The sequence below is a fragment of the Sinohyriopsis cumingii genome, chromosome 16, assembly GCF_028554795.1.
Source record: "Sinohyriopsis cumingii isolate HCF-2022 chromosome 16, ASM2855479v2, whole genome shotgun sequence".
Taxonomy (NCBI): Eukaryota; Metazoa; Mollusca; class Bivalvia; order Unionida; family Unionidae; genus Sinohyriopsis; species Sinohyriopsis cumingii.
The window spans coordinates 43,143,889-43,170,350 of record NC_142976.1 but is presented as its reverse complement, the minus strand read 5'-3'; the positions used below and the strand labels follow the sequence as shown (position 1 = coordinate 43,170,350).

The 26,462-nt window shown below is 33.7% G+C and overlaps 1 protein-coding gene across 9 annotated transcripts in view; it reads left to right on the top strand.

Annotated features, from left to right (window-relative positions):
• LOC149780321 (F-actin-uncapping protein LRRC16A-like) overlaps positions 1 to 26,462 on the top strand; it is a 241,386-nt gene that overhangs the window by 160,185 nt on the left and 54,739 nt on the right. For 4 of the 9 annotated variants that reach the window (XM_089937168.1, XM_089937167.1, XM_089937171.1 and 1 more), the window contains one exon: positions 25,881 to 25,916. The exons of the other annotated variants lie outside the window; for them this stretch is intronic. In XM_089937168.1, the coding sequence (XP_089793294.1) occupies positions 25,881 to 25,916 (36 nt within the window). The remainder of the gene's footprint in view (positions 1 to 25,880; positions 25,917 to 26,462) is intronic. 9 annotated transcript variants of the gene reach the window in all.

The following is a 26,462-nucleotide window of genomic DNA, read 5'->3' as shown; positions in this document are numbered from 1 at the left end:
TGTAGAGACAGGTTGAAATGCTGCTAACGGTTGCCGCTGAAATTCTGTATCGCAACTGTATGGTGATGACAAGTCAGTTGAAATTGTGTCGTTAAGCTTATCTCTAATGGTTTGTACTTTGTCACATAAGAAATTTGCAAACAGGTCCAGAAGGTCGATTGGAGAGAACAGAAGGAGTTAAGATAAGAAAACAATATACATTACATATAAACATAGATTGTTACATATCTACATTCATATTAAAAAGAATTTTAGTAATTAGAGCTTGGATAATGGGAGTTGCTTTACATATCTACCTTGATTGCAGTGTTCCAAAATGTCACAGTTCTTTAATTTATTACACAAGTATTTAAGTTAATAGAAAATAGATGCACAGATTAGAACTGAAATAAATTTATCCAAGTATTTGAATTGTAATACGTTTGTGAGCATTTGAATTGAAACTTGGTATTTCAGATGTTTGTTTACCAAGCAAAATTGAAAGCATTTTGCAGCATCAACAAGCAAGGTGAAATGTAAACTGTGCAGTATATTTACATTATTTGTTTACAGCAAAAAAAATTAAAACCTGCTAAATCACCTGAAATTCAAACTTGGGACACAATGCAGAGCCAAAACTCTGAATAGTTACATGCTGTCATCACAATTTCTATTTGCTATACCCTTGAAAAGAAAACATGTAATATGGCAAGTTGCTGAAGAGCATGGTGTAGAATAGCATAAAATCAAATTCAACAAATTCTTTCGGTCATTAGTTAATGTAAAGAGAAGTTGTAGACAATACTGCGAACCATTACCACTTGCCAAACTCGCAGTCATCATACAGTGGATAGTTAACTCCAGTATAGTTCTACATTTGGTCATGCATTCAAATTTTAAAGTGATTGCACAGCTCTGGAATTACCAGTGTGCTTAAAATTTGAGACTACTATTTCTTTTCTTGAAAGTCAGTAACACAGATGTTGGCTTTATATCACTATAATGTACAAGGGCCAGTTACATGACTTTGGAAGACAATCATTTAAGTTGCACATGTGGAGAGTTTGCTGTTACAGAAAAGCTTGCTACTCTCAGATTCTGCTCTGCATTAGTAGAAAGCCATAAATATCAGTATATATTCCAATTTGTCCAGGGTTTTGGGTTGCAACTTTTCCAGGTACAGCACTCCCTCGATAACTCACGCCTGATAACTCGCGAACCAACTTATAATGCGAGGTCAGGCATGAATCCCATTTTTTAAACCAGAAAATACCCCAAAAATTGATGCCTATTTGTTGAGCTTGAAGAAAATCGCGACCAAATATGGTAATGGAAACATTGATGTGTTGCTTGTTTAATTGTCGAAAACGGTAGATAGGACCTGGAAATCTGAATCAACACTATGAAATATCAAATTTAAAAATAAGTCATACAATTTTTTACATTTTCTTTCCAAACGACATTCCTAGTAATTTTTTTATCAATTCAAATTTGTGTTCTAGTTCTATCTTTTAGTTCCTTTTAAGTGTAATCACCATAAATGCAGCGTGTCTTCTTGAAATTAAACATGAAATGCATCAATCTACCATAACATCTATGTCTGCGAGCATTTCTCTGAGAACCTACTTCAGTGCTGACTGTGTTTTGAATACTGACTTTGGAAGTATTTGTTGTACTGTTGCACTGAATTAAAAGCTGGCCTCCTTTGTATTATCACATTAATTATGTCTTTTGAATCAAATAAAGGAGGTGGAATAAAAGAAAAGTTAAAAGGAATAAAAATCCTACAAACTTTAAATCTAGCGGCCCCAGTTGTATGTAGGGTGAACTCACTTCATTTGACCAATCGAACACTTATAAATGTTACTGTGTATGTTACATAAACTACCTTAAATTGACCAACTCTTTCATAACTGTGATCAAAGATAACAAGGCAGCCAAGCAAAATGAATACTTCGTAAAATAAAGAGCTTGATTTCACAGATACTTTCCATTGTGGGCAAGCGAGTTTCAGAGAATTCTTGAACTGGCACTCAGAGATATCCTCAAGGATGATAAGAAGTTTCATTGTTACTTCCAATGAAATCATGACATCAGTATTGTACTAATTGAACAATACAAAAATTGAGTTTCGACGCAGACGATTGTCACACGAAATAAATGTCGCGTGTTTTTGAAAACAAAGGAATCTTGTTTGGCGGTGTATCAACAGTTAGTCTAGTTCCCTGTTCTGGGGACTCCCGACTTGGTAGGATAATATTAAACACCACTATAGGAACCAGACTCAACAAGAAAACAAAAAGCAGTGACGTAATTACGCAGATTTATTCGCGTACACATGATGGTTGTTGAAACCAGTTGGAACAATCTTTCAGATGTTGGGCACTGCTCCGGTGGCCTAGTCGTTAGAGCATCCACCTCAGAAGTGGGAGGTCATGGGTTTGAACCCCAGCCAAGTCATACCAAAGACTTACAAAAGATGGTATTAACAGCTGCCTCACTTGGTGCTCAGCATTAAGACGTTAGTGTTAGGACTGGTTGGCCTGGTGTCAGGATAATGTGACTGGGTGGGACATCAATGCTACATGTCTGCGGCATGATGCCCCAGTGCTAGACATCACTTTAAACTGCCACACTGCAGACATCGTAGCAATATGACTGAAAAATTGTTAAAGCTACGTTAAAAATCCTAATCACACACACACTTTCAGATGTTGGACATTTTGAAAATAAATGTTATTTAAATGGAATAACGAACAACTTCATTAGAAAAAGTGTGTTATTAAAAATTATTATCGATGTGATTGTAAAATGAGGATTCAATAAATAAACGGCCCAGTTCCCTAACGTGTAGCACCCCCCCCCCCATGGTTTTCTCGATGTCAAAGTGATTTTTTTCCAATTTTTGGAGGTCTCTTAGTAACTCGCGCCTTGCTTATAGTGCGGTCTGTGTTTGTGGACCCTGTTGTTCATGAGTTATCGAGGGAGAGGTGTACTTGGCCCTGGTTGAGGTTACACTGTACTGTTTACAGCAGCCACAAGGTAATTTCACACCTTTTGCAGTGTACTTCTTAAGTACCAGATGATGTCAGTACCAGTGTTGGGGTTCAGTTGAAACAGCTATTTTCCAAGTCTGGATATAATTATCTAAAGGATTATATAGAAATCCTATGGTCCAATTTTGGCATTTTCATGTTGGGCAAAAACTCAGAATAAATTAGATTTAGTTGGCTTAGTTTACAGTATTCTCAATGCAGCTTGGCTGGGAAATGCAGGTTTCAATAAATACCACAGTAGACAAAGAAAAAAGATGAATTTGATACCTTTATTAACATCAATAGATATTAAAATCCTGATTGAATACATGCCATGAATATTAAAATCCTGTTTGAATACATGCCATGAATATTCAGATCCTGTTTGAATACATGCCAAGAATATTCAGATCCTGTTTGAATACATGCCATGAATATTAAAATCCTGTTTGAATACATGCCATAAATATTCAGATCCTGTTTGAATACATGCCATGAATATTCAGAACCTGTTCGAATACATTCAAGGAATATCTGAATTGGCAAATTGTGTACTTGTTTCAGTTCTTGTACAAAATGCATTAACTTTTTAAGCTATTCGAAATTAGATGGGTTAACATTTTAAGCTATTTGAAATTAGATGGGTTAACATTTTAAGCTATTCCAAATTTAGTTTTGAATACAGGTATGATTAAATGCCAGGTAGCAACTACTTAGAAGCTGTACTGCATGGCACTTACATGTGGTGCTGGTTTCATTTTGGCTTTATTGGTGGAAAAATTGCTGCCAGCATATTGATAACACTAAATTACCTCAGTTCATTTTTCATGTCACTGCTGGAAACAGTGAATATAATAATTCTTGCTCACTAAATATAGTATAACAAATTCAATACAGTGAGGTGTTTCCAAATAAACTGAGACAAAAATCAAATTTACATGTATTTTCATGGGCATACTGTGGTTCCTACTGGTACTTAATCAGAGTACCTCTGCTCTTTTAGCCAATCGTAGATACCTATATGTCTCAAAATAATTTGCATAAGATATCATTCAAAGAAAAATCCAAAATACACCAGATAAGATGAAAAGAACTGTACAGTATAGGATCTACAGTTAAGAATGGTTTAGACTCTGTGGTTTGGATCTCAAGTTGAGATGGTCCACATAGCATGCTGAATGACTGGTTTTGTTCATTTTATACCTGTTGAGCGGAAATGTATGGGGCAGTATTTCCTATTGTTTTTTGTGTTGTTTTATTTCTGTTCAGAATAACATAGCATGTCATTCAAGATATTATTTTAATTTCCTTTTCATTGTCATCTTTGTATTTCAATCAGTTCTTTATGTAATGATTATTTTACAGCTGGGTTCTCTTGTTGATGTTGTTTAGTCTTGTGTCTTTTTTGTAAAGTCCTTTTATATTTGACTCTTGTTGTCATTAGAAGGTATGTTATATTCTGGGGCATGGTTAGGTGATTCTTTTTCTGTATTTACCATGATGGGGTTGGGAAAAGGAGGATAACTATGGCATGTAAAACAAAATTTTTTGATATTTTATGTTATGCATGATCATCCATGTAATGCCTAGCTGTGTCACTGATATTCTTCAAATGTGGCATTGGCAAGAGTTTTATATATTCATAACCAACCTGACCCCTCTGTTATTGGGGCCCCCAGGGTGGCTGAGCGGTCCAAAATTTACTTTCACTGATCACTGCCAACTCACTTCTGTCCATGTGGGTTTAAGTCTGAGACTCGGCCAACGTAAATATGTGAGAAATCTTGCCAGTAGCTTCCCATGGGTTGGTGGTTCTTACCAGGGTATTCCTTGGTTTTTCCTCCACCAGTTATACTAGCCACCTTTAATAACCTATCAAATAAAAATTTCGTTCCGGTAAATATTTGGAGTACTGAAAATTATTGAAAAGATGATGCTAATTTTCCTGCATAGATTGGAACTTCTACTATATTTCAAAATCAGAATTAAAAATAATATCAGAATTAAAAATAATAAAAAATTTAAACATTTGTTCAGATATCTGTGATTTTTAATTTTGTCAGGTGAAAAATTGGGGACATGTATCATAAATATATAATATAGGATAGATATATCAGATGTGGCTTTGCAGACAGTGGGGATGAGTCGAGAATGGGAAGAACAGTGTACAATTCACTAGTTTGGTAGTACTGGTAAAATTGATGGATATTTGTGAACCTTTTTTAACATTAAAAACACTTTATAGGTGAGAAAATTAGCACATTATGCAACATGAGATCTGGGTCTGTGCAGTTTGGAGTTAGTCCGACTTTTATACAAGTATAAATGGTACACCATTACAAAATAGTCATTGACTGGTTCATTTAGAATGATAATTTACAAAGTATGAATGGTACACCATTACAAAATGGTCATTGACTGGTTCATTTAGAATGATAATTTACAAAGTATGAATGGTACACCATTACAAAATGGTCATTGACTGGTTCATTTAGAATGATAATTTACAAAGTATGAAACAGACTCTGATTCCACATTTATTTTATATTATCTTAACCTTAAATATATTAAAATGTGAACATTATAGTGATTTATGTAATTTCATCACTGGATGGCATAATCTAGGTTTAGGTTGTTGTCATAGTCGTTATTTAATCTGGCAGGAAGCTTGATACACGTGTGTTTTCTATGAAAGAGGTTAATGAGGTTTGTGTGCAGAAATACCTTTGTGCAATGTAACACTAGACTTAACACTGCTGGTAGTAAAAGTAAATGACATCTGATTTTAGCCTTAAAATAAAGCTCTGATAATCTGCTTTCTTGAGTTACACTGCTTTTGTGGACATTGGATGCTGGAGGACACAAGGATGAACAATGTTGTGTAAACAGAGAGTCTGTGTGAATGATTCATCACTTAACGCCTTTGTTTTTTTGTTTATCATTTTTGGAGAAATTACAAGAACCAAATAACAAATATCAATCTGTTTTATCTATGCAAAGAATTAAAGAATGTTAGTCATCTCACTGCAGTCATTTCTGATAAATTAAAAATGTGAACACCAAAACTATTCAATAAGGAAAATATATAAAAACTTGAACAATAAGAAAATTATCAGTAATTATTTTCAGTTGTTCGCAATTTTTTAAAATTTTACTGTAGATTTGATCTTAAAGCTTTGTGATCAAACCCTTTTTATAATGTTGAAAATAGTTGCATGAAATTTTCAGTTCCAAGTACGTTTTTTCCCATAAAATGTTTATTGTCAACTCCCAAAAATATTGGCTGATTCTGTGATGGGCCCCAGGTGGTGGAGTGGTCTGAAGCACTTGCCTTTGCAGATCAGTGCCATCTAACCTCTGTCCAAGTGGTTTTGAGTATCAGGCTCAGCTAGTGTGGGTATGTGACAAAGCATGCCAGTAGCTTCTCTTGGGTCATTGGTTCTTACCTGGGTTTTCCCCAGTTCTTCCACCATCAGTTATACTGGCCACCATATAAAACCTAACTATTGTCAGAATAACAACAATTTATAATGAAGTTTGCACCAGAAAGTTTTACTATATTTTGATGGCAATATTGAAAACTGCTATCAAAATAATTCCATTATCCAACACACAAATAGGTATCTCTTATTGCTGTCTGTTATAAATTTTTGGGGCCATGATATTTGGTTTTATATTTAAAATGGAAAAAGGAACCACAAGGAGGCAAGATATTAGCATCTGTACACTTTGGGAATTATATTTTCTTTTTAAATATGTGATTTCCTCAGTATTTATTTGTTGGAATGTTTATTTCTGGCATGTTGATGTTATAGATTTTTCTTTCCTTTACATCTTCTACTCGGTATATATATTTGTTTTTGTTGAATAGTTTTAAATATTAATGAATATTTATTGTTACCATCTATATATATATATATATATATATATATATATATATATATATATATATATATATATATATATATATATATATATATTCTCACTTATAAGCAATGTCTAACCGCAAACAGCATATGCCCTGTCCTGCCATCATATCATTGGCCAGATCATCTCATAAACCTAGACCCATATCTGCCAGCACATTATGCGATGACAGAGCTGGGTCTGTGCAGTTTGTAGTTGGATTTGACTTTCAAGCGATTATATTCAGTATTTTTTTTCCTAATTCTGTTACTGCTGTTGGTTTAAATTTAGTGACAGTAGCTTCTTGTTCATTGCTTTGTACATCAGTAATAATTGTTTATAAATTGAATCTTTTCCTCATGGTTCTAAACCTAGTATGATGTTTCATTATTCTTTTATAGAGATAAACACAGTGGGATAGTTTAGCTTCATATTTGTCCAGATGCTTAAAGCTACTATACAGATAGATAAGAGAAAATACTATCTAAAAGTTGAATTACTCTCAGGGCCAGTGCAAGGTAATACGACACACTGTGTGAAACAGACATTTGGTGCCCCAGCCCCATATCTGCTGACATGAAAGCTTGTAAGAAATTGCTATTAAGTTATGACCAAATAAAAAGATTTTTAACAGAAAAAAACCACAAAGGTTTTGTTTCATTTTAGCTCCCTTGTCTGAATTTTGCACCCCTTTTCTTCTGCAGTTTGGCACCACTGTAAAAACAGATCAGTGCAGTGCTTGTGTCGGCCTTGATTACTCTGGACCTACCCCTATAATGCAGATAATTATAACAACCAATAATATCATTGAATGAAGATTTTCTTGGGATACAGATACATTGTCATAAGAGATGCGGGTATATAGTCAAGATGAAATACTGTTGAATAGTTTTGTTATTGTATACATATAAATAATAGAGCACATACAGCTGTAGTGTAAATAAATAACAAAAAGAACGACATTAATTAATGGGTTTTTGTGTGTGTGTGTGTGTGTGTATATGTATATATATACAGTATCAGAACCATTTGCCTAATTCTTTTTTCAAGGTGATCTTCTTCATCAGCTTTTTTCTGGTATTAAGGACAATTTATGGGAGGGGGAATGACCATAATTGCAAATATTGAGTGGAAATAAGAAAAATCAAGCACACAGATTACCAGTAGAAACATATTACCAGTACATGCATAGATTACATAAAGTTGATGTGGGCACATAGGTTCTGATACTGTGTATATCTTTAAACCAGTGTACATGTCTGAAAGACATGTTTAGAGAAAGATCTCCATAATTAAATATTAGATTGTATTACATGCATGTTTACTTCATATCAAATTTAGAAAACGTTTTATGATTTCTGTCTCATGTGAACTGTGGCTAGCAGAACCTTGAAATTCCTGACTGAGATTCCAAATTTTTATATGAAATAATATCTGATTTGCAAGATTTCGATCTGTTTACATGAAAGAAATATGCGAATGTTTTCCTGTTTGATAATCTGTAACAGAACAGTGCTGGGCACCTATGTACCATATATACTTGCATGCAAGTCAGATCCAGCAAAAAACAACATACACCCAGATTTTCCATCGTGTAATGTGCCAGCAGATCAGGGTCTGTGTTGTTTGCAGTTGGGATTGTCTTAAAAGCCAATGTATATGGTCGTTTTAGGACCATTGGTAATGTACTGACTTGTTTATTACTTGTCCCCAACAGTGATCAGGATAGTCTCAGACCTACCAGGTCGTAATATGCTTGCATATTTGTCCCATATTATCATAATCATCATATGTTCAAAGGCTGAAGATGTTGACATTCTGTGACTTTGAGTTGAATAAATATAAAGTCCTACAACATTACTTGATTTGTTTAGTTTTGCTTGATTAAGCATGTCAAATTTCATTGATGGAGTTCAAGTCCATGACGTCCTAATTGGGTCTTATGAGCTTGAATTTTTTGCTCAAAATGTTTTGAGTAGTATACAGAGCCAGGAGTCCATAATGTTACTTTTGTACAAATGCAAATTATATAGACCCTGATCTGCTGTGGCATTATGTGATGGAAGATTGGAGTCTGCTTTACTTGGAGATGGTTGAATGCTAATCATAAGTGGGTAAATCCAGTAATTATTTTAAGGCAGCAATTTAGAGACTCTCAACTTGTGTGACTTCATGTTTTACTTGTCACAGGTAATTTGTTTTAATGACAGCAAATATCGAAGATACCTCTGCAGGAAAATATCAAGCCCTCTTGTGTATTTGAAAATGTTGTCTTTGTGCAGTGTTTCCTCAATACTTATTTGGATTAGACTAGGTAACTTGTACAATTTAGGATGTATGTGAAGCACATAATTATTTCTTGTTACACTCTGCAAGGAAACTACCTGTAAATTCCAATGCATTTTGTATCATATCTGATCCTACAGCACTCTGTAACTGTAAGGCCCATCATTATATCTGGATTCATTTTAGAAGGTGAGTATGGTCATGGATGCCATATCATTAGGTGGTAGTAAAATTATATATATCATATTACTCATTATAAGACACCCTCACCCTCACTGTAAGGTGGTATACTCTATGACAACTGTAGACAGTGTTAAAAAGAAGGAGTACTTTGTATTATAATAAGGCATTATCACTATAAGGCAGTATACCCTATTGCTTCCATAGACAGTGTTATAATGAGGGAACGCAAAGACAGTATACAGTATGGCTACCAGTATGGTCTAATGAGGGAGAACTCCCCTCTTTCTATCTGTCTGTGTCTCTGACTGTTCTCTTTTATATATATAATCTATTTCATTATAAGGCAGTCTCACTTTAAGGTGCTCTCATTGACAATATTATATTGAGGGAATACTGTAAAAAGTGGGTCTTTAATTGATTGTAGTAATTTCAAGAGAGACCAAATCAATTACATGTAGATTTTGTCATTGGAAAGACCATTTCGTACATGTATTAAAAAAAAGTGGTAGGTACATGCATACTGTTCGATTTCATTTTTTACCTTCGTTTTCTTTCATGTCTGTTCTTCTGAAATATATTTTAAGATGGTGCCTTTACAAAATTTAATGATAAGAAAATCTTATCAAATTGATGTTTGTTAAATGTTGTCCACATTTCAGAAATCTTGAAACAAGTTGTTGTACACATTTCCATCTACCAGAGACTTATTTGTTTATATTTTTTTTGCATCCAATACAAAGCTAGAATGTAAAATATTTTACAAGTTTTTAAATGTTATGTCATTGAGATTTTACCTTTGCTGTAATGGTTGTTGAATTGTCACAGTTAACATAAATATATAATAAGGACTATCTGTAATTGTTTTTTGCCATACTATGCCGTGTAACTTGAGTAGATAATACACTTGACACAATTTCCAAACAGGATGTGTCTAAAATTTCCACATTTCACATAAGAAAGGAAGATGAATTGATTTTCAAGGTGAAACAGGTTTGCTGAATCACCAAATTGTCTTCCAACTGTCAGGTGGAAAACTTATTGGCAATTTTTTCTCCAGAACAATTCAGCCAATTTAATCCAAAAAATGGAATTGTTTCCATAAGAGTTGTTAATAAAACCTATTTAGAACATTCACTGAGCACTCCACCTTTTGGTGGAGCATATTATGCTATGACACTGCCTATTAACTTTTTATTTTCCACACAGCCACTTCTGTTTTACAGCATCTACCTTTTCCAAACTTTACAGGTAGGTTCATCTTAAAGAAAGGGGCCTTTCAGTTTTGGGGTCAAAGGGTCAAAGGTTAAGTTCACTGTGGCCCAAAGAAAAACTGGTTTCTGTACAATAAAATTAGTTCTACATCTCTGACCTGGATCAAACTTGGAATGGCTAGCATTTGGAATAAGAAAGAAGCCTTGCTAAATGAAAGAAGAAATTTTTTTCACAGAAAATTCAATTCTCAACCATTTACATTCACCATTGCTTGTAGATGTTGGGTAAGAATTAAGCCTGTCGATTTGGAGGTCAAAGGTCAAGGTAATTGAAAGAGAACATTTTTTTAATACATAATAAGTTTTTGTTTGAGATCACATATCTTAACTATTGTTTGTAGAGGACTTGCACTTGTATGAAATAGGCCATTTGTTTGGGATTCAGTAGGCAAAGGTCAAATTCAGTGTTCTAAGAAAAATTTATTTTGCAGAAAAACTTTTGTTATGAAGTAAGTTCCTTAACCAAACTGTCTGGATGACTTGCACATAGGTATGTAAAGAAACTTATAGATTCTGGGGTCTAAAAGTCGGCAGTCCTGGCTATGGTAAGACTAATAAGAAAATGATGGGTGTGTGGATGTTTTGTGCTAGTGTAATCATACTTGTATAATGCTCTCAGGACATAGAGAGGAGTTTTGGTGGTAAATGGGCTTCCTAGTGATGGTGAAAATGTGCATTTAGTCTTTTCTCAAGAATGAATGAGATGCTTGAATACAATTTTTATAGGAATATTCCATCCAACTTGCTTTATCAAAATTTTGTTCGGGATGACTTTCCTAGCAAGTTTGTCTTCCATAGCCACAATATCTCTTCCATAGCAACCCTGTGGAAAATCTACTTTTAATCACAATGGCTGAGCCAATTATAAAAACTTGTGCGCAATATTAGTATTTCTGAATCCACAAAACATACAAGTCTCTTGGCCTTTCAGCTTCATACAGAATTGATTTGACATCTTTAGTAAAAAATATGACAAAGTTATTTCTGTTGAACTGCTGGACCAAATTTTGTATTTACTTGCTTATAAGTCAAGTCCAAATGCAAACTGCACAGATCCAGATCTGCCATGGCATAATGCATTGGCAGATCTGGGTCTGTGCAGTTTGTTAGGAGTAATTAGTAGAACAAACAACATAGACCCAGATCTGCAGGCACATCATGTTTCTTTTGTTAGCAGTTTGACTCCACTTATAAGCAAGTATATATGGTATGTAAATTCTGTTTAAATACAGCTAATATGAGAGTATATGCAGTATAAGTTTCCATGTGTTTATGTGCCATGAAATGTCAAACAAAGAAACAAATATTACTGAGATACTGATTGAAGTTTTAATATGATCATGTGACTGAGATACTATTTGAAGTCTTAATTTGATTGTGTGACAGATACCAGTTGAAGTCTTAATTTTATTTTGTGACTCGGATACTTTTTGAAGTCTTAATTTGATTGTGTGACAGATACCAGTTGAAGTCTTAATTTTATTTTGTGACTCAGATACTATTTGAAGTCTTAATTTGATCATGCAACTGAGATACTACCAGTAATTGAAGTCTTAATTTGATCATGCAACTGAGATACTACCAGTAATTGGTGTCTTAATTTGATCATGTGTCTCAGATACTAATTGAAGTCTTAATTTGACCATGTGACTGCAGTTGAAAGCCTGCCGTCTTTTACTTTAACAAGTTAGTGAAAAAATACCAGGTTGGCAAGTTCACTTACCAAGTACGGATAAAGTTTTTAGAAATAAATTTTAATGTTTATACTGGTGTGTGATAAGGATAGACCCAACTCTGGCATCAGTTAATTCATATATTGACTGCAGGATTTCTGTATGTACTCTTGTACAAGTTGGCTGCAACTGCAAACAATAGAGAGCTAGATCTACCATTGCCTCATTTGTCAGCAGATTTTGGAATATGCACTTTGCTGGGACTAATAAATAGAATAAATATTATGGAACCTGATTTGTTGGCACATTATATGATTGGAACAAAATCTGGGTATATTTTGTTTTCAGTTGAAACTGTATTGTAGATAAGTAGATATGGTAATATTTACATTTGAGTTGTGTATGCATACTAGACTTAACCTGCACTACAGGAATTACTTGAGAAACTGTGTAGGATGCAAATAACCACAAAATCTAAATGTGCCCAAAACATGTTTATAAGTCATGTCAACTTTATTTTACATCTGTTTTAATAGCTATCACATTTCTACAGCTAAATATCATGAAATACTTCTTTTTTAAATCACAAACACAAGTTTAACCAATATTCCCATCTTCAGCTCCAGAATCATTTTTTTTAACACAAACTTCATCTGTACCCGGTATCTTCAGACATCAAAAAAATAAAACAGAAAATGATATTTGTTTTATGTGATAGAAATTGAAAGCAACAAAAAATACAGGAGTGGGGCAGATTCGACGGCTATTTTTGTTTCTAGAGTTAGCCAGTTAACTATTGTATTTGCAATGTAGATATGACTACATAAAAATATTTTTGTCAGTATATCAATCACTTTAGCATCATTTATGTAAATGCTGCTGTTATCAAGCAAGAAAATACATACATTGAAACAGCATTTTGTAAATATCGGTGAAGTTAGATTTGTCAGAAATGCCATGCAAGACAGTCTTACTGTTTATGAGTCAAACAGTATTATAGTTGATGGACTGGAAAGAGACTGCCAAAAACTATTGAAACCATCTTGCCAAAATTTAGAGAAACATTCTACATTATTAAAATGTCCTCACTTTTATATCTCCTCATCCTGAGTGCAGCTGCTGTGAGTATAGACTTGACAATTAGCCAGTCTGTGCTTGGACTGTTGATAAAGTAGTATTTGGTATGAACATGAAGTGCGAGTATAGTTGTGGTATGTTTTAATTACAAATCAAACTTGAGGCTGATGTTTGTATTGGTCTGTTGGTATTCATCAGGACCAATTTAGCATTGTCACTGAACCAAATTAAAATGGGTTGTATAACGTCCTAAATGTCAGCTGTGTGTACTCTAATAATGTTAGTGAATTTGTATCTATTAAACCTATATATTTTTACTTTGATCATTTTATCTGTTGGATAAAGATGCAAATACTGACTGTGTATACTTTTGTTAGGAAGTTTTTAATTCTGATAGAGTACCAGTTAGGTTAATTGCAAAAGGCCTATTCTTTTGAAAGTTACAATATGGCATACATACAATGGATTCAAATGATTTTGGAAAGTTTGATTAAAATGCTAGTTAAAATTAATGTTTATTCATTATCATTTTATCAGTTTATCCTCTCCTTTTAATGAATTTTTATGCTTTTTCTCCAAGGAAACATTTCAAAAATAGAACTTCTAATGCTGGTAGCTTCAAGTTTCTCTTTATTATGATTTTCAGTTGATTTTAACTTGGATTTAAAATGTAAGAAATCATGATTTTATATACATCATTATGCCTGATATTCTATATGTAAATGTTGTGGTTGATAATTTTAAGACAGCATATCTTGATAGTATTTTTATAGACAGTGTACATCAATGTGGTTTTAGTGTTTTAAATATCAATCAAATTAGCTTTCTGTTTCATTATGCAGAACTGTAACAGGTCATATTTATTTTGATGGAAAATTAGGGTAAAAAATAAATTTCCTTTCCATGACTGTCTGAAAAAATAAAGAACATTTTAATATTATTCAGAGACTTGATTAAGCATGTCTGAAAAAAAAACGCTAACTAGTTGTGTATATGATGTCCGTTCATTAATACAGTTATCCATTAACTAATTCTGCCTGCATGAGTTGTTGTGTGATCAAGAAAATGTATAACCACAGATACACACCATGTAGTTATTGAGAAATCTCTTTAATCCTACACTTATAAATTCAGATTAGGGTATCTTTAATGCATATGCACACTTCTAATGCATATGTAAATTCCTGATGTAAATGCATACTCCTAGTGTATACACGTACATAAACACTTCTGATGAATATGCACACTCCTAATGTATATGCAAATTCCTGATGTAAATGCATACTCCTAGTGTATACATGTACATAAACACTTCTGATGAATATGCACACCCAATGCATATGCAAATTCCAAATGTATATGCATACTCATGTGTATACATGTATATACACACTTCTGATGAATATGCACACTCCTAATGTATATGTATACTCCTAGTGCATATGCATACTCCTATTGCATAGGCAAATTCCTGATGTAAATGCATACTGCTAGTGTATACATATACATACACACTTCTGATGAATATGCACACACCTAATGTATATGCACACTTCGAATGTATATACAAATTCCTAATGAATATGCATACTCCTAATACATAAGCACACCTAATGTATATGCTCAATCCTAAATGTACCATGTATTCCCTAATTAACACCCTCACTTTAATTGATGCCTTTTCCCCTGTTTTAAGAACAGAAAATTTAAAAGATGCATTGTAAGACCTGTGCTTTTCAGTACCCATTGCTTTTGATCCATGATTGCAACAAAATGTACACAGTTGATCACACTGTCACAATGCATATATCAAAGTGTATAAATCACAGGCATACATGTAGAGTTCGAAACAGGACACAATAGCTGGGTGTCAAGTTCAACTTACCAGTCCTACTTCAACCAATGACTGAGTGGGAAAATGTGTTCATCAATTGATCGTTTTAATTGTGCTAATGTTTATAGTGAGTGAATTGGGTGGCAGAAAGACCCCCAGATGTACATGTGGTCATTATAAGAGTACATCAAAAGAACAACTTTTGCCATCATGATTGTGCTTTGGAAGGGGGCATTAATTAGAGAATATATAGTAGATGAACACTCCTAATATATATATATATATATATATATATATATATATATATATATATATATATATATATATATATATATATACATACATACATATATATATATACACATACATATAAATATATATATATATATATATATATATATATATATATATATATATATATACACACACATCAAAAGATCATTTGAAAATATTGGTATATCGTATGGTTGGGTGAATCCACAAATCTAAATACAAGGGGCGTCCTTAGATAGAGTAGACTGCACACAGTAAAATTATCCATGCTGTGGTCACATTTTGCAATTGTAAAGTGGTTTTATAATAAGAGTGGGATATTTAAACATTGACAGTTTGGCATCCTATTGGTAATTTGTGACCATTTGATCAGTACTTTTAAAACCCCGTAGTATACTGCTGGGTAATATCATGGATCCCACTATATTTGTAAAGAATATTATTTTGCGTTCCTATTTTATTTATTTCACTTTAGTTTAGTTCTCAGCCCATGATCACAAGTTATAATGTCACTTTACATTATTATATGTCTGTCTTTGTGTTTATATGCACTACAGGACAGAACTAAGTTGGGATAGCCCTCAATATAGGACTGAGTTGCTTATTGTGCAGGCCGCATTGAGGTCTCTCATAATCGAAATTGAAACGGGAAACACTTCATTGACTGTAGGTTAAACTGTCTGTAGTCTGCTACACCCCCATGTGATAAATTTTATCTTGAGGTATAGTTACACTACAGATGGGTACACATTACAGTACTTGATCACTGAGATTTTACTTCCTGAATTCTTCATTGGTGAATTATTGTCTGCACTGTTGTGAGTTCCTAGACCTGCCAGACAGATCAGCACTCTTCATGTTTTGTTTGTCTATATGTCTGTCTGGATTTATTTATAATTGAGGAGAGGAAGGAATTAGTATGTGGAAGTGGTTTTTAAGTCTTTTCTCCAGAAGGGGTGAGTTCAAATACTATCACTTATGTAAACCTTATCAAAATCTCAACAGCTTGGTGGTAACTGAGTAATGCCAATTTCACTGATAGGTTAAATGCACGTAATTGGATATAAACCAATGACAGTCACACTGTCTGCTTCAGATCTTTACAAATCTGTTTTGTTTGTAGTGAACCAGTACTAAGTAACCGTCTCTCAAAGGGGGCCACTTTCCTGAATGAGTTCATTTCAATGAAACAGCAAATTTATCTCCACATTGATCATTACCCAGTGACATAAAGTGTAACATGTATTTTGTTTTCAGCTCTCTCTCTCTCTCTGTCTCTCTCTCTCTCTCTCTCTCTCTCTCTCTCTCTCTCTCTCTCTCTCTCTCTCTCTCATGACATTTTGTAAATGGAACAAATTCTCATGGACATCGTGTTTATACATGCACCATTATGTAGAGTATCACATTATAATGTCCATCCACTTTTCCTATTACATTTTCATTGAGTAACTAGAGCTGAATAACTAGCAGTCTCCATCATTTAAAGCTACCAAACTTTGTGGTAAGCAAGAACCCCATCAAATTAAAGATAAATAGGTCAAAAGTCAAGGTCACTGTAACTGAAAGAAGAAGAAGAAAAATGATTATCACAAAAGAACATTAGTTCTACAACACAGACCTGGACAAAACTGTTGATTCCTGGCACTTGTTGTAAGGAAGAAGCCTGTTGATTTTGGGGTCAAAAGAGAAAAGGTCAAGATTAATGTGACTGAAAGAGGAGGAATGGTTTCTGCTAACAAATTTCAGTTCTTATACATTTAATTTGTATAGTTTTATATTATCATCGCACAAACTTGAATGCTTGAGACCAATTACAGACTAGAGCCATTCTTCAGCTTGGGAGATTGGTGAAATGCATCCCTTTGATAGAAATTTTATTAATTTTGAACAAGATGGGAGTATATTAAATAAATAAGGTCTGGTAGCCAATTGAAATGTAGCTTTCAGAAATTTGAAAGTCAATCAAAATCGTTTGACAGACATTGGTGCTCTTCAGTCATACTGCTCAGTCTTTGAAACGTGAGGGTATAAGACTTAATCTGATTGGTTAATAAAAATGGTGATTATGGTAATAACATAGGTCACCAGAACATGACCCCTATGGGGTCGCTGTCTGATCTTCACATGGGGCAGTGGAGATTTGATTTTAATCCGATTGACAACAAAGAGATGCTAATTTAAGATACAGATGCATTTGAAATATGGCTTTGAAGTCACAGATTGGACTTTAACTTAAAGGAATCAGGCACAAAAAAATGTTTATTGATGTAGCTGTTCTTGAAGCCTGGATGACATAAATGTCATCTTTGAGGTATTCATAATATGCAGATCAAGAAAACATTTCTTAGAGTGGAAATAGTCATTGTATATAGCAGTATTGTACATGTGCCTTCTTAAGTGTCAAGTACAATTGCTGTTCATATGTATGATAGACATCAAGTAGGAAAAGGAACTTCAGTTTCGTCCACTCATTTCCTTAAGATTTACTAACAATTAAGTCGGAATGCCAATTTCGTGCTGTTTATCCTCATATTCATTTGAACTAACTGACTCTTTCTTTTGATTTTATTTTCCAACAGGATCTTATTTATTGTTTAAAATGGATGTAACATTTAAAACAGCATACCTATTGTTTTGGGATATGGTTCATAGTACGAGTGTTAGTACTCAGTAGGTGACAAATTCTGTTTCTCACATTCCTGTGTTACTTTGTCCTATTTTTCTGTTGGATTAATAATAGTTTGTGATTTCTATTTAATATTAGAATTCATTCTGAAAAAATGACATAGATATATATATATATATATAAATTATAATGTGAGCATCAGTGGGTGTCTTCAACTGCAATTTTAAAGAATATTACTATTTGTCTCAAGTTTGTGCACATATATACTAGGACCTCTGTCTTGTCTGTGTCAGTTTGTACCCTGATATACTAGGACCTCTGTCTTGTCTGTGTCAGTTTGTACCCAGACATACTAGGACCTCTGTCTTGTCTGTGTCAGTTTGTACCCTAATATACTAGGACCTCTGTCTTGTCTGTGTCAGATTGTACCCTGATATACTAGGACCTCTGTCTTGTCTGTGTCAGTTTGTTCCCTGATATACTAGGACCTCTGTCTTGTCTGTATCAGTTTGTGTGATTGAAATCCTTAACAGTCATAACTGTTCTATCAAGTCCAAAAGATTAAAGTAATCCAAATGATTTCCAGAGGTAATCTGAATGAAGTTCACTAATGTACTAGTGTATCAATATTAATGAAAGAATCACACTGATGTCATTCTAAAATGTCTTTAAATGAACGCATAGCAATTCCTTAATATCTATAATTCCAAATAATCAAAACCATTTGAGCACTTTTTAAATCCAGTGAATGGTTGAATTAAATAAATAAATGAATTAATCACATCAAGCAAACACAACTAAATATCTTCATAATACATGTACTAGGAATACCTAATTTTCATATAAACATATCTGCTATACAGATTAAAGTCACAATTACAGAGACCATCGCATATTGATAATCTCAACTGTAAACGGGTCAAGTGGTTTACACATGCTAATTAGGACTTATATCAGCCTAGCCTTTCAGAACTCATATCCTGAAGTCAGAATCATGTGATATTTACCTGGATTAATAGTACAACTTACCTTGGAACTTTATTAATGAATTTCCGCACTATACAAGAATGACTTATCTTTAAAGTACCAACATAAAATCATATAGAAAATTAATATTCAAAATATTAAGTGAACTTCCCTCACAAACTATGATTATGAAAATAATACACATAATATAGATAAACAACAGTTTGTACCCTGATATACCAAGAGTTTTGTTGTGTATGTGTCAGTTTTTACCCATATCTACTGGGAATTCCTTCTTGTCTGTGTCATTTGTACCCTGAAGTACAAGAAGTTCTGTCTTGTCAAAGCCATAGGTTTTCACTGAAGGATTTATCATGAAGTCTAGTTGGTCCAAAATAAGAATTATGCTGATCTGATGTCAAGTATGGCTTCCACAGCTTCCATCTTGAAAATCTTGTTATTGTTACTCCTCCTGAACATAAAGTCATATCAAGACGAGGTTTTCACCAGAAAACTTGTTATGCTGTCTGGTTGGTTCTCACTGAAAATGGTGCCACTCACACATCCAATATGGCTACATCTGCAGCAATCTTCAGAATGTTGTTATTATTACTTGTTCCTAAATCGATGGTCATATCAACATGGAGTTTTTACTTAAAGACTTCTTCTGAGATCTAGTTTGTTCCAATTGGAAATGGTGCCATTCTGACATCCAGTAGGACCACCACAGTGTCCATCTTGAAAGTTTTGTTGTCTTTACTTGTCCTGAATGAATAGTTAGATTAGCAAAGAAAGACTTGTTACTACATCTCCATGAGGGCTGGTGATATTGATAATTTTCTTTCACCAGAAGACTTCTTATGATGTCTTGTTGGTCCTAAACAGAATAGGCGTGCAACTTATATCCAGTATGGTCTTCATGGCTGCCACATTGAAAATGTTGTTGTTGTTCCAAAATAGAAAGTCATATTAACATGGATTTTTCAGCAGAAGGCTTCCTATAATATATTGTTGGGCCTAAATTAAAATGATACTGATCTGACATCCAATATGGCCACCATGGTGGCCATCTTGAAAATCTTGTTATGGCTACTCCTCTGAAATAGAAAGTCATTTTGACATGGGTTTTCATCAGAAGAGTTCTTGTGGTGTCTGTTTTTCCAGCACACTCAATTCACATTTTGCAGTTCGATTGTTGTTTTTCTCTGCAAAGTCTTTAACTTTCAACTTAAATGCTTGACCGCTCCAGTGGTCTAGTGGTTAGAGCATCAGCCACAGATGTGGGAGGTCATGGGTTCGATCCCTGGCCGCGTCATACCAAAGACTTACAAAAATGGTATTACAGCTGCCTCACTTGGCACTCAACGTTAAGAGGCTAGTGTTAGGACTGGTCGGCCTGGTGTCAGGATAATGTGACTGGATGGGATGTCATGCTACTTGTCTGCGGCATGACGCCCCAGTGCTAGACATCACTATAAACTGCCACACTGCAGACATCATAGCAATGTGACTGAAAAATTGTTAAAGCTACTTTAAAAATCCAAATCACACACATACACTTATGCTTTATCCTATCCATTATGTTTTCTTTTCCCAATATTAGTGAAAGTACCCAAGTTTAGCAATTCACAATGTATGATATCTAAGTGACAGTGTACACCTTAATTGACAGAACATTGGCTATTCATAAACTTTGGCCGTTATTTATGTATAGGTTGAGATTGGTCTCTATAAGAGACACTTTGATCAAAACTCTTTAAAATCTCATCAAAGGATCACACAGCTAAACCAGCTGTCAGTTGCACAGTACAATCAAAGGGATTCATCACGGCACTGAACAAGTATCAAATTGATGGCACAATCAAATGATTGTCCACTGGGAAAAATGAAGAAGTGTTGCTTTTATATGCTAAAGGATAATGGTTGTATTTATCTTATTAGCAGCTCTATCAAGACATTGTGAATTAAGAAAACAATGAAAGTTTTCCATTACAAGCTAAGGAAGTAAGGTCAGAATTTTAGGACAAAAAATGTTTATTTTGTTCATAAGATGATCCCTCTTCTGCATTAATAAATGTTTTAGTTGAAAAAGGTTAACTTATAAGCAGGTGTTTATGGTACACATTCATCACAAGGTCCATATTTCTTAAAGGAAAATGTTGTTGAGACATCCAGTGTGTTGTTGTTGCTACTATTCCTCATTTCATGGTCATGTCAGCATTGGGTTTTCACTGAGAAACATCTTACGATGTCATAAATGAAAACGGTTCCAATAAGATATCTGATATAGCTGCCACATCAACCATCTTGAAGATGATGTTGCTACTCATCCTGAATGGAAATTTAGACTGACATGGATTTTTCACCAGAAAACTTTTGCTGTTTGGTTGGCCTTCAGTGAAAACGGTTTCACTTGGACATCCAATATGGCTGTCATGATGGTCATCTTGAAAATCTTGTTATGGCTACACCTTCTGAACAGAAAGTGGCCACCACAGAAGCGATCTTCAAAATCTTGCTATTGCTACCTCTTCTGAATGGAAAGTCATCAGCATTTGGTTTTCAGCAGAAGACTTCATATGACATTTAGTTTGTACCAAATGAAAATTGTACATGTCTGTGATCCAGTATGGCCACCAAGGCAACCATCTTAAAAATCTTGATAGTGTTACCTCTCAATGTTAAGTCATATCATATGGGCTTTATACCTAAAGATTAGTTAATAATATCAAGTTTGTTCTGAATGACCTTCAAAATATGGCTGCCTCAAGGAACATAATGAAAATCTTGTCACTAACTCCCATGAAAGGATTGTCATATCAACATGAGGTTTTCACCGCCAAGTTTTCTGATGGTGTACAGTTTGTTCTAAATGAAAATGCTACTAACCTTACATCCAGCGTGGCTGCTACAATGGCTTATATGAAAATCTTTTCGCTCAAGAATTACAGAGATAGTATAAACACTTAGCAATTTAGAGAAAGAAGTTGTGTTATCTTAAATTCCTGGAAAGTATTTTCAGCTGGTAGAAGGTCAGACCTTTTGAGGACTGTTGTTTTCATCTCCCCTCTTCTGGTGTCCTTTGGATGGGTCAAAGGTCAAATATAAAAAAATTGAAGTTACACTGACATTTTTCTTAAATATATTTTATCCAGATTTTAAACACAGTTATTGGACAAGGACACAAAATATATCACATATGGGTTTACAACCCCTTGGTCATGGTCAAGCAGGGTGGGGTAGGGCATATAATTTTTTTTTTAAAGTGTTAGGATTTGCCATAGTGTGCCAGGGAAGTAGCACACATTACATATTCAATTCTACTGGAAACAACTATTAAAAATTGCATACAGATCTTCTTAAAATTTAATAAGATGTATGGAGTAAATATGCGAGTTGGTAGATGTTCATTTATCAGTTTATGTTTATTTGGAAAGGTTTTTCTTCATAATTTTTTTCTACTTCAGCTTTTACCTTTATATCTTAGAAGTTTACTTTTCTATATAACTTACTTACAGAAAAAGGTAAATGTTTTGCATATTTTGGGATGTGTGAAAATGTTCTATTTGAAATAAAATTGATTTATCATGGCCATTTTATTGTAATTATAGTGTAAATCATATAATTATCATCACCAACATCAACACCATTATTGTTATTATTATTGTATAACCTACATTTATTTTAATTGCGTGCTTGATTGTGTTAATTGGCAAATGAAAGTTCATGCATGTTTTATCTTGGCAATACAAATTGGTTTTGTTGGACGAAAGGTTTTTTCAGATCTTGTTACCAAATACATTGATGTTGTTAGCTCTTGCAAAGATCATTGGTGTGTTAAATTTTAAAAGTAGGAAATTTGAAAAGTTTTGGGTTGGAGTATTATCAGAATCAACAGCTCCAATAAAAGTAGCAAGTAATTTAGAAATCAGAGTAGTAGGGGGAAAATCAGTGACTTCTAATGACACTCCAGAATAATGTTGTAGAGTCTAATTTTTATTGCCATAATTTTTAATTTATTATTTTTTTTTATTTGACTTTAACATTGTTCAGATCATTTTCATGTTATTATTTCAAAGAGAATTTTTTTAAATAAGATAAAGAGTGCTTTATTCTTATTCTGATTGAAATGTTTTAAATTTCTCGATGCATACTTCATAAAGATGATTTTGCATGATTGACAAAAACCATTAATATGGAAAATCAGTAAATCAGTAGAGTTAGCAATGCTTGATTTCCATTACTTCACCTTAGGTTTGTATGTTTATATATAATAAAATTTCTTGTAAGATTATTTGTTTAAAATTTATATTTTTTCTCTATGATACGCCCCTATTGGTCAATGAGACCATCCTCACTTTTACAAAATGTTTGCTTTTTTATTAAAGGAAGTTTAACCCATAATAAGACCATTCCTAAATTCAATGCAATCTACTTGCCCACTAGGTGCACTTGTCTTGATAGATAGATACACTATGTTAGTTACCCAAATCTCCATTTTTCACAACATATATTAAAATTATATTTAGGGCTCCACATCAAGGTGTGGGATAAACAGTAATCACCTTTTTGATCCATTCATCTATCTGTATATTCACGCTTTTTGTTACCACCAAATCTCTGTAACCTGTACACATAATTGCATGCTATTTCCTGTTACAGGTAGGTGTGGTTTTTACAGGATTCATCTTTTCAGATTCAATTTTGATGGAGTTTTTGACTCTTTTCCATCAATTATTTATCTCCACTAGAGCAGATCCTTGTAGCCACCATAGATCAGGAACCATTTGACTTATTTTAATACACTGTACAATGTCTGATGGTCCCAGATGTGTCTTTATGGATTTTGTCTTGTCTACTCAAGTATGATAGAGTTATTCCCCTTGATGATTATTTTGGTATCTTCACATGGGATGTTGCTTGTGGCTGGCATCAAGAACCATTCATCATTTTTGATGCAATTTTGTATGACTGTGTCATACACCCTCTTATTCCTATTCCTTAGTCTTATCTGCTCCACTTTTGGATGGAGTTATGCCCCTTGAGAACATGTAACGTAATATTTAGAATGGCAGGTTTTAATTGTATCATCCAAACAGTTGCATCATTTATTTTGCTATGGTGCTGGCAATGCACTCCTGAATCTTAAACACACACAAAAAACACAGGCAGAATGATAATTATCTGTTGATGTGTCCATCATATTTTGTTTACACTCTCAGAAATTATTTCTTTTTGTTCAATGTAAAAACATGGAATTTCTAGCAAAAGTTTAATATTAGTGATCTGTGTTTCGAACATGTACATTAGACGGAGTTGATCAGTTTTCTTCGCTGATTTAAGTAGATTGCATTCACACTTTGGAGTTTGAAAATTCTTGCAAATTTTTATTGCTGTTATATCTAACAGTGCATATATGAATTTGTGAATGAGAATTAAGTAAAAACGTATCTATTGCAAATTTTTTTTTTATCTAGAGTATTTTATCCCTTTTCTGTATTGTTTCTTGAGCTTTATTCCCTTTGAAAACAAATTGGTAACAGCACGACATGATTCATTGTCTATGCATATATAACGATAATTTATTAAATTTTAGTGTATGTACAACTTGATGATCTTGAATTATTTTAGGTATATATTGCCAGTTTTGCAGTGGGGTTTGATAATGACCATTAAGGGATGAATTGGTGGTGTGGTAAGATGATGTAATGTCATATTATAAGGCTTAATCAGTGGCTAACACTTGGATGTGGGGTGTTGTACATGTACCTTGAAATGAAAAGTATTTCACAAGTTTAAATTGTGGAGAGGCATCCAGCAATTGCCTGTTACTTTCAAGGCACCTGTTGAACATGTAATCAACCTAAGACAATTCCAGTACAATGTTCTTCATAAATGTATATTACATTACAATACATTGACAAGGGGGTCAGTGCAGCACAAGCAAATGTTAACAGCCCATTCATAATTAACCTGGCAGTTGACAGAGCATAGCTCTTGCCTTTTCACTGTCACTTTCCAATAATTTGCTTGATGTTTCCGCCAGACCTCAAACCAATTATATCTAAACCAGCATATTGGACATGTTCTCCACCATCTAACATTACCAAGCTTTGTGGATTGCTTTCACTTGGGATGAGGAAGAAGCCTATAGATTTGGAGGTCAAATGGTCAGAAGTCAAGGTCACAGTAACCATGGTTCCACTCTAGTTATTAAGTACTTTTGAAAGAGGAATGGGTATGAGGTGAAGTTGTGTGCATTTGTAAAAAGCACAGTGGAGAGAATGTTGGCTGTTTTCATGTGCTGTGACTGAAATTTTTTTGTGTTGTATTTGGAAGCAACATGCTACCTAGATCAGACAGCTGATTGAAATAGATTATTCCATTCAGTGTATATACTCACTTTTAAGTTGAGTCCAACTTCAGATAACAAAAATCCTAATCTGCCATCACATAATATGCTTGCAGATCAGGGTCCATTTTGTTTCTTCTGCTGATCACTCCTAACATACTACACAGACCCAGATCTGCTGGCACTTATGGAATGGCAGATCTGGGTCTGTGCTGTTTGCAGTTGCACTCATAAGTGAGTACATATGGTGCTTTAGAAATGAACTTGAACTAGTATGCTAAAATAGCTCATTGTGTCTATTTTTAAACATTTTGAGGTTTTTTTTGTGTCTTTATAAGTCTCCTTTTATCACATCTATTGCTCACGCTTGCATGATGTGCATGATGTAATGTCTATTCTTTATTTTCTTTTCCTACTAGCTCCACAGCCTGTGTTACCTGTCATTCACGACAAAGGTATGTGCATGGTAATTTAAAAATGTACTTTTCTTCCCTCTTTGACTTGTGTGTATGTGTGTGTGTGTGTGTATGTATATATATATAACATACAGGTCTTTATATAATGTATTTTGTTACAACTCTCTGGTCTTAAAATAAGTACAAGAAAAACAAAACCAACAAGTAAAAGAAAAATATAATTTATTTCTCTAGATAGAAAATGAAACTGTAAAAGGAACATAGGTATTGGGAATCAAATCCTGAATAATCCTAATAGTTCTGTTACAAGTCAAAAATTATGGAGTGTTCCAAATAAATTCCAGCATTAGGTATGTTGATTTGCTACTAGTCTTATATATCACAATGATATAAATCCAGAATGTCCTTGAATGAATTCAAATAATCCAAAAATAGGAACTAATCCAGAATGTCATTGAACCCTTGGTAACTCTAGTGAATAATTTTTAAATAAATAATTCCTCACAAATTATAGCTAAACTTAACTAAAAGTGATTACACCAGACTGATGTTAAATTATGATTTATTTTGTTGAGCACACACCAT